We start from the raw sequence: 11157 nt of genomic DNA on the forward strand, positions 1-11157 counted from the left end.
AGAGTAGTTGAGTAAGGTATATGAATGAAATTTAACGAGAGGAGAGAGAACTGAAATGAAATGAAATGAAAGGGGCTACAGAGATGTTACTTTAATTCACATTGAAAAAAGTTTTAGGCGGCAACTTATTTTTGGCGGCCACCAAAATTTCATCGCCACTTTTTCTTGTAGTGAATCTAGACAATGTATCAATCCCTATTAGGTGTAAAAAAATTCTCAAAAAGGGAATGTGTGAGTACCAACTAGAAGAAGAAAAAAAAATTAAATAAAAATTTGCCTTTTGGTGAACGTGCAACTAATCAGACTTCAATATCATGGGGCTCAAGCATATGATAGTGTTTATGAATGAAAAGTGCTAAACATCTTTTCTGCCCCATGGAAAACAGCAACAACTATTAATAAGACATATCCAAAAGGAAATCCCAGAAGTGCTAAACATGGGGGCTCAATAAAAGATATAATCATCATCATTGCAACCTCCATTGCAACCTCCAAAATTGCTAACTTTTAACTCGTGTGAATACACAATGCTTCCTTGAACTGGAACAAGTTAAAGTTCAGCATACCATTGTAAAATTAGTACATAAATTTCAATTTGATTCATATTTCTTTATGAGAAAGTAACAGTAAAACTAACATTATTAATGTAGAAGAAATAGGATTTTCATCTGGGCGTTCTTCTCACCACATATAACAGGAATATATAAGGCAAAGAGGGGAATTAGGCACACAGGAGAAAGGGTTTAATGAATGTGAAGAAAATGAAACGAGAAAAAAAAACAAAAAGGGATTGTTGTTTTCCCATCTAAACTTCATTTTCTTTCGTGTTCTTATCATCAAAAGCACACCAGAAAGAATACACTTGCTAGAAAATTAATCTATACATTAGATAGTCTTCCAAGCTATATATATAGTATGAAGGCGTCACACGCTTTCTGTTCATCCATGTACAAAAGATATCATTTTCTGCCCCATGGAAAACAGCAACAACTCTGAGAGAGAAAGAGAGAGAGGGAGACAGTGGGGTCAAAATACTTGGCAAAATCATTGAACTACATAAACAAAGAATTTTGCTACCCTGCAATAGTTGCGATTGCAAAATGACCAAGACATTTGACACATTTTCAGTATAACAAGGATACCACCAAATGGTCAATTGCAGCAAACAGAGAGGAATTGAAGCCATTAGTAGAAGCGGTGTACGTACCTTGGAATTTTCATTTCCATATTGCTTCTGACGGTTTGAATAAAAATTTTCGGTGGTTGTGACAGGTACCTTTCCTGCCTCACTCTGCCTTTCCTCTCGCACTCTGTTGAATATGTGGGTGTACCCTTCAGCTGACGCAGGGTCGCTTTCATCCCAATCACCAAATTTGGGGACAGCAGGGCTATGATCAGGCTGCCAGATCGCAATTGAAATTAGGCCATAGCAGATGTGTATGAAAATATCCACTAAAAGCTATGGAAATTTTTAGCTGCTTGGGGTGTCCAAGACACTGTTCACAGAAATTGTCATTTCTCCAACCTAACAAGGGTTCCAGTCAATAAATACTTGTTTCAACAATAACTCTCTTAGGTCAACAGAAATGCATGCATCTCAAAAAGGATTCACTCCCCTCTCCCTCTCCTCCACCCCCTCCAGCGCTTCCAATGATGGCAATGGCTAGCACCTCTTGCCTTGTGCTTTTCTGTAAATTGTCCTCCCCTCCCTCTCCAGCAACAGTGACAACCTACCAGTCCTAGTCCTCTCCTTCCTCTCGCCTTTACCATTGAACATATATATATATATGTATGAATGTATGTATGAATATAAATCTTTTGGTCATTAACGGGGCGGGTTTGTGAATCTTGTTTGTGAACGAGGATTGGATTTGAAGTTCAAATCCGGGATGGTTTAGGACAACTATGGGAAGAAGTATTGTTAAATTGGGCGGCGGGTTAGGGTTTAGGGAAACCCATCCCAAATCTGCCCCGTTGCCATCCCCTAATAATAAACTGCACTTTTGCCAAAGAGGCTTAGCAAATTTTAGAGAAAAGTGCTTGAAGGTATTACACCAGTTAAGATTTCTAAAATTCAAATCAAATGTTAGACCACCAAGTTCGAAAATCTATGAATGGAAGAAAACCAAAGATTTAATGAGTTCTATACTAAGATTAATGACATAGTGAATAGTAGGTGAAGCAATTCCAGAAGAGAAGGTGGTTTGAAAATTTCTTAGGTCTCTACCTCCTAGGTTTCAACCAAAGGTCATTGCCATAGAATAAAGTAAAGACATGCCGACATTAAGGTAGTAAAATTTGTAGGGTCACTACAGACTTATGGGTTAAATTTCCTCTTCCCAAGAAGAACAAAGGTGTAGCTTTTAAAGCAATTAAGGAAGAGTCAGGTAAGAACTCTAGTAGTGACACTAAGAAAAAGCTTTCCTCCATAAGAAATTCAAGAAGTTTCTGAAAAAGTCAAAGTTTAATGCTAAAACTAGTAAAAAAGCTAATTGTGAGACATAGGGATGAGCCTACGAAAGATGAGAAGAAATCCAACAGTCACTAGTGGCAATTGTGGTAAGAAATGCCATGTTCTTGGAGATTGTCCTAAGAAATTTAAAAATGATGAGAAAAACAAAAAGAAAGGCAACGCCAAAGCAATTAAAGCAACACAGTCTGATTCATCTGAACCTGAAATTGAAAATTCGTATTGCAAAGGTGATTAAGTTTGATAAGTAGCCTTGGTAGCAATTGTTGATCCCTCAAATGCTACTGATGGTAAAACTAGCGAACTAGATACTGAAACTGAGGTTGATGCTGAGAGTTTTACTGGAAGTGAGCATGAAAAGGAAGATGAAGCTCCTGGTAAGCTTCAATCTACTTTTAATGACTTGTTCAAGGAGACTATTCAAAAGCTGAATATGAACTCGAAAGAAAAAATTATGAAACTTGAAAATACATTTTTTTTTTTTTTTTTTTTTTTTTAAGTATGAAACTTGAAAATACTTTAGATGAGAATGACAGAAAAATCTAAGAACGTCTTTGATTAATGAGCTTGAGAATAAGAAGAAAGACATGTTAAGCAAGATAAAATTCTGAGAACATTAAGTGAAGCTATAAACCTCAAGTCTGTTAGGGATATTAACTACCTCCAACCCACTCAACGGTTGGCTGTTGTAGAGAGTTAAATCCCTCCTTCATCACACATAGTGAAAGCATCATCACATCACATCAACACAAGCATATATGGAGATAACAATCATATATATCCACACACAACACAATATTTTACATGGTTCACCCAACTATAGGGCTACGTTCATGGAGAGAGAGATTTTACTATCATGAATTAAGGAAGGGAATACGCAACCAAATATCAAAACCCCACTCACTCACTCATCATCTCTTTTGAGGCTACATCTCTACACTTGGAAATTACATATACTCTCCCCTCTCCTCACAACACTCACCTTTAAACCCCTTACATCTTTCTTCCCCCCCCCCCCCTCTCTCTCTGCCTAAACCCATCTGTATTTATAGTCTTCAAACCCAATTCCTTATTGGACAAGAATTCCCCAACTTGCCTACAAGGAGTTCCCAACATCAGTCTTCAACTCTAAAATAGCAGCCTAATGCACGACAACTTTCTTCCCAAATCTTCAGCCTCTTTCTGCAAGTCTTCTCGCTTTCAAAATGGATTAGGGACCCCAATTGAACTGGTTCCAAATAACTTGAAGTGGTAGTGGTGGCCAAGAGGATGTGTGATTTGATTTTCTCTAAATTCATGTTCTTGTGGTTCTATCTACCGAGTTGTTTAGGATTTAGCAGTTCTTTTCTTTTTCTTTTTAGGACTTAATTCTCCAACAATTTGTAGCCAATGGGACAGATGGAGTGTCTACAACAACCAGTAAGGTGTAATTATGCTATTTTGACATTAACAAAATATGGATTTTAGTATATTATGTCTGTTTTATTTCTTAATTTAAGTTTTGTCAATACTGAGACAAAAATAAAGGGGGGAACAACGCATTATATGACTGATATATATTTGATTGCTTGTTTGATTGCCTATATACTTGCTTAACCTTGATTAATTGCTTAAATGATTTTTGATATGATTACTTGTTAGGCATATATTAAGGGGGGCAAGAGTGTTTTATGTTTTATGCTTTATCATTATGGTTATACTCATCTCACATTGATATAATGCACTGGGTATAGTTTCATGTCTATTTTGCAGCTTATATATCAATGGTTGAGTTTGAGAAGCATAAGTAAAAGCAAATTGAGTCATTTAAGTTAGTTTTATTTTTTATTTCTGATTTTATCATTCATTTTTATTAAAAATAAAAAATAAAAATTTATCAATTTGCCAAAGGGGAGATTGTTAGGTCAATAGGACTTAGGTTGGCAAATTTCATTGATAAAAAATAGAGTTTGTACTTTTGTTTTTATTACTACATTAGTTAGTATTCAAAAGTTGGTATCATGTTAGTTACCCCTTGGACATGGTTGAAGATGGATTTCAAGCTTCATGAAAAGGCCAAAGTGTGTAATCTTCTACACTAAGAGTATAAAGGTAACTAGAAACTTGAATGTACTCACCAATATTAGGATTCACGCACTTATGTATTAGGGTTTCTAAAATTTCATGATTTGATTTGATTCAGAAAATCCTTTTTGATATGCATGCAAAGTGTTTTGGGAACTTCCAAATCTGAAATTTTTCTCTGTATAATTCTGCAGCAGACTTAAATAGATCAAAGCTCTTAGCAGTAGTGTCGATCAATCATCCTGCTCCTCAATTGATCAATTCATTAAAAAATTCAGCTTCCTTTTCAAATTAAAACCTGCAAACCCTACTCTCTATATAATTCTATACTGCCAATATATAAACTACTCTAGGGCAGAATATATCGCTACAGAGAATATACAGAATATGCATAGAGACTACCTTTTTGAGTTTTAGAGTGCACCAATCTTTTTCTTTCATACATTCATCAATTGGCATTAGAGCTGGTGAGTGTGTGCTAATTGTGTTGACATCATTGTTGTGGAGCTAACCTGAGAAGCTCGACACCAACAACACTATTCAATCCTTCAAAGATTGGACCTGACAACTGGTTGGCTAAAAACTGAATCACTGGTTAGAGAAGCAGATTCATATGGATCGAAGTCCATTGACGAGTGGATCGTGTGCCTAAATAATTGAGTGAAGAGCTTGGTGGATCAATCTTTGTAAAGAGGTAACTAGGGGGTTCTAGGATTTGGGAACTTTTACCAAGTTTTAAACTTCTTTCTCATAGTGGATTTGATTTGACTGGACTAGGTCCTGTATTTTTTCCCGATTGGGTTTTCCACATAAAAAATCCATGTGCCCATTGTATACTACTTTATTTGATTATTGTGTGATTGTTTGGATGGTGGGTTGAGTAGATTTTAATTTTTAGTTATAATAGTAGATTTTATTTTTTTATTATAATTTGAATTTAAAATTCTATTATTTTAGTTTAAATTCAAAAAGTAGTTAAAAACAGTTAATCCAATCAAAGAAGTCCTATTCAGCCCCTCCTTTCTAGGTTAGATCATGGACCTTGCACAACTCTATAATAAATCCAAGGGTTTTGGTCTTACAACTATCAAAGTCAAATTGTCAAACCAATTTTATAATATTCAAAATTTATGGGAAAGTAGGGGGAAAATGTTTCGACTTTACAATTTGGAGATCTGTATGTTGAATCAAAAATTAAGAGTAAATGCTAAATGATGTTTGAAACTAGAAACAGGCTATGAAGGTAGGAAAAAAGGGAAAACTAGCCTCTCTTGGCAGAGTTTAAAAGGCTGTCTCTGGTGGCCAAAAGTTTCCCCTTGCTGCCTTTTTATTCTTCAGTATCTGTTTGATTGCTTATAAACATTAGAACAGAAAGATTACTTGGTACCTTACAGCAGGTTGTGCTTGGCCATCATAATTTCCGTGTTCTCTTTTCTTTTTGTAGAACTTCTCGCAATCAATCAAAGATCTAAAGAAATCTATAAAACTACTTCACCTTTAACAATCTCATAGGTGACCTAAATCACCAATTCCCGTAAGCATACACAGATGCAAAAGTATCTTGGTATCTTTTTTTTTTTTTATAAGTAAATGTATCTTGGTATCTATGCAAATGTCATAGGGTAGATTAACATCGTACAAGAGGAAAAACTTACAGTTCCATCGCCTCGATTAACTGATCTCAGCCGGGATCTTCCAGGAGTTGAGGGAGCAAGGCCATGGCTACCTTCAGATGAACCCTTTCTATCCCATGAGGGAGAAGAAACTCCACTGCCTTTAACTCCAACCTTTGCCTGGTAATGTGGGTGCAGTGGTGAGTGTTCAATGCTGCGATCAGATCCTGCACTTTGCCGTGAAACTCTTCTGGGGGTATCACCAGTGCTTAAGCCACCATAACGATGATAAGGCGAGTCAACAGTGGTTCTCCGACCTACAGTGTCATGGTGTAATGGAGACTCAGTTGGTCTCCTCAGATCACCATCTTCTCGGCTTGGCCGGCGATCATGCCTCGGTCTTAATGTGCCCTTTGGTGTTCCTGATTCTGATTTACTGCTTCCAGATCTTACACCACCATGATGTTGAAGAGACAAGTCAGTTGTAGCCCTCTGTCCTACAGTGTCAGGGTGCAATGGGGAATTAGATAGCATCCTAACCTCACCATCTTCTCGGCTAGTGCGACACTCCTGCTTTGACCTTACTGCCTGTGGATTGATTCCACCTTTTGGTTCAGCATCTTCTTGTAATGCAGGAGCTCGAACTGGAGAAGAGTTACTGGAAAACTTATTGGGAGTGTCTTGGGGGTCATTTGGATTCATCTTCCCGCCACTTTTAACCTTCCTTGCACTATCAAAATAGGCTGTGTAAGGAACATTTTCCTCAGTTTCCCAGTTTCCAAACTGGGGTACCTGAGAGCGCTGCATCAAGAATACAGGAAAAAATTATCAAACACACGTGCACATAGAGAACAAAGAGACAAATAAACACAGGTTTGTCAATTACCAAGGCCAAGGCCATTTGCAGAACACTATCCAGGTTTAATTTGAAGTAACCTAAGTCTAAAATCAAAAGAAACCGCCCTTCATCCATTTTATGTCCAAATGTTGTTTTCAAGTAATAATCTTGCTACCCGCAATACACACACCTCAGTCACCTCATATTATATGTCACTTGAACTCTTGAACAAAACATCCAACCATCATTACTGACCCAATGCATTTATGGATGAATATATTAATGTATTATCCTATAACATGTCACAAAAGATGTCACACCGAAGCTCTAATTCACCATAGAGACTCCACTCTTCAGTGTACAAAAATTTTTCTTCTCCTACACACACACATATTTGGTGTTAGCACCAGTTCATTCCATCAAATCTTCATCAATTTTATGTGGAGATTCGGCTTACAACCATTGTGAGAGAGATCAGATCGAAGGAGTCAATGGTGTTGATAGACAGAAATGAATGACTTCGGGAGAGCTTGTATGAGATTGAAGTATGCAACAACTGAGACTCTAGGAGACGTGTGGGAACCAAGCAAGAGTCCAAGACATTGGCAGCAATTGTGTCTAATCAAGTGGCCAAGTGTAAATTTTTATCAAGATACTAGTTATTGCACTTCTTCCCTATTCATAGAGGATTGACTAGTCGAAGACAGATATCTCCATGGTTTTCCCGTGCCAGGGTTTTCCGTTTAAAAATTGTGTCTCTCTTTTCTTTGCTACTTGCTTTGTTGTATGATATTGTGTCTCAAATTCCTACTTTAAACATGTTTATATCTTAAGAGTTGTGTTTTGTTTAAAAATTCTTGTTTGGGGTGTACTCAGGCTCCAAGATCATGTAATCTTTGTCCAACAAGGAATTGAGCTTAGGACTCTATGAATAGATACCTTAGGCTATGGGTTGAGACTTACGAAAGTGAGAGGTGATGTAACCTCTTGATAGAATAGTTAGGTGCATGCGGAGTTTCAACTCCTCTATTTCACATGACCTGTGGAGATGTGGTTTTTGGGTTGGTAGAGTAGATAGAACACCAATCATAAGAAGGAAATTTCATGTACACGGTCTGTTGAATATTCTCTACTGTTGTAATTTCTCAACATAATTATAGTGGAATCTTTTCTCATCCATGGATGTAAGGCAGGTTGTGCCAAACCACGACAAATCATGTGTTCTTGTACGATTGTTTTATTGTTTATGCTAGGATCTCTATTTGTGCTTGCTCCGCTGGCCAACATTTGTGTGATTGTTTGTAATTAAAGAAATTAATCTTAAATTGGTTAAAAGAGAAAACAAGACATATTCACACCCCTCTACATTTATTTGAGTATTAATGAATCCAATCGGGAGCCTCCTCATTCGACTCTCACAACCTTTCACTTTTTAAATTTTGGTCAATTAGGTTTGATATTTATGTGTATGTGTCAGCCAGGGTATAAGATAAGTCTTTGTGTAGACATTAACGTTAATTGCTTGAACAAGTGTGTACTTTTTCATAATAAAAACCTAAAGGGAGACACCTCCTTAATAATCAATGAGAGGCAAACTTATCCAACAAAACATGCACACACATAGTAAACGTGGTGCTCAAATTAGAAAGGCCATGTCAGTCTAACTCTTGATGGTTTAACACCATATCGGCACTCAAAAATCATTATAGAAGTTGTGACATTCATATTCATGTCCAGACATTGCACCACAAAAGACATCCTTGGGTAACATATAAATGTTGTGCCCATGGGGTGATTGCAATGATTAAAAATATTGTTTTCATCCCCATCAAACCCCATTAAAAACGAAAAACAAAATAACTGCCAATAATATAAAACAAATTATAGTACACATATAGATGTTAACATTCTTCTGCTTGTTTCCACGCAACAAGAAGTCCTTAAAGACTAGTGCATTTTGAGAGATGTCCTTTTGACATATACAATGATAGACAATTTCAATTTTGTATAGGCACCTTAAAGATTAACATCATGAACTACATTTATCATTATTCTTTTCCTAGGCCAAAACATTATTAGGTTATGTGACTATCCTGCTTCACTGATCATTACAACTTTAAAAAAAAAATTCCAAAAGGAAGGAAAGAAAGAAAGAAAAGAAATGAAATGAGCAGACAGCTTATCTCAACACTAATACAGGTGGTTCATTGGGAAATGACCCAAACTTTGTTACACCATGGCCAAAAATTACAAAGACAAGAAAATAATTCTTAAACTTTATATTAGAAATTTTGGCACAGCGCAGATATAGGTTTAGAATTGTACCAAAACAATTTACTGAAGATGCTGCTGCGTCATTTTGATGCTCAACTAGCCAGAACATTGTTTCACCTTCATTCTTTGACAAACAATAGTGTTTGAACATTTGTTTGTCTATATTAAATAAAGGATTTGAACCCATTTCGCCCACTCTGTGGTGATTGTAGAAAATATAGATTTGTTGAAGTCAGAAAGAGAGCCCTGTGAACATTCTTTTTTCTCTTTAATGTTAAAACACAAAAAAAGGACTATCAACAAACACAGAAATCCAAAGAGAGAAAGTTTCAAGTATGATTTAGATGAAGAATTGTACCATTTTTTCTTTCTCTTGACAAACAATAGAAATTGAATCCATGTCATCCTCTCATGGTGACTCAGAAAAAATTAAGTTTGGTAAAGTTTGAAAAGGATTCATCTTGACTAATCCATACACGCAGAAGATAAAATAATCACTAGACACAGCAGAGCATTCTTTCTCTCTTAAAAAGCAATGAAAGGATTACCAACAAACCCGAAAAGCCCAACATTCACAAGCGCGTGTCTGAAAGAGGAAAAAGAACTGTTGCTATTTCATTTTGCTTTTACTCACAAGTTAAATCACTTCTCATATTCAACACATGGGCATCATCCAGTACAAGGCCATGTATTTTGCTCTTTGCACACCTAAAAACAGCTAATAGACGAAAAGATGGTACACAAATCAAGCAAACCAAATATTAATAAAGTATGTTAGCATAAAAAACTATGCTTTTTTTTAATTGCATTCTGAATTAAACAAAAATTGTCAACAAAATTAAGGCCAATTGAGACAACACATAAGCAACCAACCGAAATCGATCTCACACAGTGAATCTGCTAACTAACACAACCAAAAACCTAAGATTATCTAGTTAAAACCCAAATTAATAAAAAAATCAAAAAGGCCAAAAGATCAGACATCATTGATGAACGGTAGTCTATCCAATGAAAATCTTATGCCTAAACTTACTTCCCCAAAAAAATAAAATAAAATAAAGCCTCGAAGAGAGACAGAATTATGCCCAGGAAAAACCCATTTTTACATCATCCAAGAATCAAATCAACTCAGTTTATATGCTCCCATTAAAGAGCTTTAAGAAACAGATACAATAGCCACCTAATTTTCAAAACCTCTAGCTCCATCACATCAAGGACAAAATAGAATCCAAATAACCCAACAATTCAATTTCATTGAGCAAATTATAAACTTCCCAAGAACATGATTACTACCTAGTGAATCTACAAAATTAGAAGCTACATTTGTAATTGAATAACCTCAAAAGAACCAAAGTGAAAAGAGCATACTAACACTGTCAGTAGTTTCAAACCTAAAGAAAGATCAAGAAGTAGAAACTCACTGCCATTGGTCTTCAATGAGCTCTGAGGGCAAACCCAATATGTATGCGTAACAGAAGAAAGAATTTTCAATAGATTCAAACAATTTTCAATAGATTCAAAACTTTTCTTCGCGAATCCAACAAAGGTGAAAGGCCCAGCTCAGAAGAGAGAGAGAGAGCTGTGACCGGCTGACTGGTGGCACCAGTGACATTTGGCTCCAGTCGTTTGTTAGTTATCTCATTCAGTAGACTGTCCTCACGTGGGGCAGCGTACACATGGTGCTTCTCTGACGGTATAAATTCCTACATCTAGCAACTTCTTCTTCTTTTTTTTTTTTGGATTTTGTTTTTAAAATTTATTATTATTATTATTATTTCAATTTTAAATATATTTACAATTTATTCGTCATTTCTTTCGAAAATATCATAATCTATTTATCAAGACAAGATTTTTTTTTTATTTTTTTGCAGTTCTAAACCCATTTTTTTTTTTTTTTT

At 35.9% G+C, this 11157-nt stretch overlaps 1 protein-coding gene across 2 annotated transcripts; it reads right to left on the reverse strand.

The window, feature by feature from the left end:
• Positions 1-775: 775 nt before the first annotated feature.
• LOC132298962 (RPM1-interacting protein 4-like) lies at positions 776-10902 on the reverse strand. Of its 2 annotated transcripts, XM_059795363.1 has the most exons (5): positions 10681-10902; positions 9311-9456; positions 6190-6948; positions 1208-1399; positions 776-992 (listed from the first exon to the last, which is right to left on the reverse strand). In XM_059795363.1, exons 3-5 carry the CDS (start codon positions 6847-6849, stop codon positions 960-962), a joined length of 885 nt encoding a protein of 294 aa, XP_059651346.1. In that variant the 5' UTR covers positions 6850-6948; positions 9311-9456; positions 10681-10902; the 3' UTR covers positions 776-959. The 2 variants fall into 2 exon arrangements, with proteins under 2 accessions (XP_059651346.1, XP_059651337.1); XM_059795354.1 differs by lacking the exon at positions 9311-9456.
• Between the last annotated feature and the right edge of the window lie 255 nt (positions 10903-11157).

Source organism: Cornus florida, unplaced genomic scaffold, assembly GCF_030987335.1.
Source record: "Cornus florida cultivar Cherokee Brave unplaced genomic scaffold, ASM3098733v1 CherokeeBrave_3.0.0_Hap2_Chr01, whole genome shotgun sequence".
Classification (NCBI taxonomy): domain Eukaryota; kingdom Viridiplantae; phylum Streptophyta; class Magnoliopsida; order Cornales; family Cornaceae; genus Cornus; species Cornus florida.

Bases quoted from the DNA above. Each gene is read 5' to 3' on its own strand.
- LOC132298962 (XM_059795354.1), bottom strand. The intron at 1,400-6,189 runs GTAAGTTTTTCC...GCGATCTGGCAG, and splicing joins TTAATCGAGGCGATGGAACT to CCTGATCATAGCCCTGCTGT. The intron at 993-1,207 runs GTACGTACACCG...TTTCTCTCTCAG, and splicing joins ATGGAAATGAAAATTCCAAG to AGTTGTTGCTGTTTTCCATG.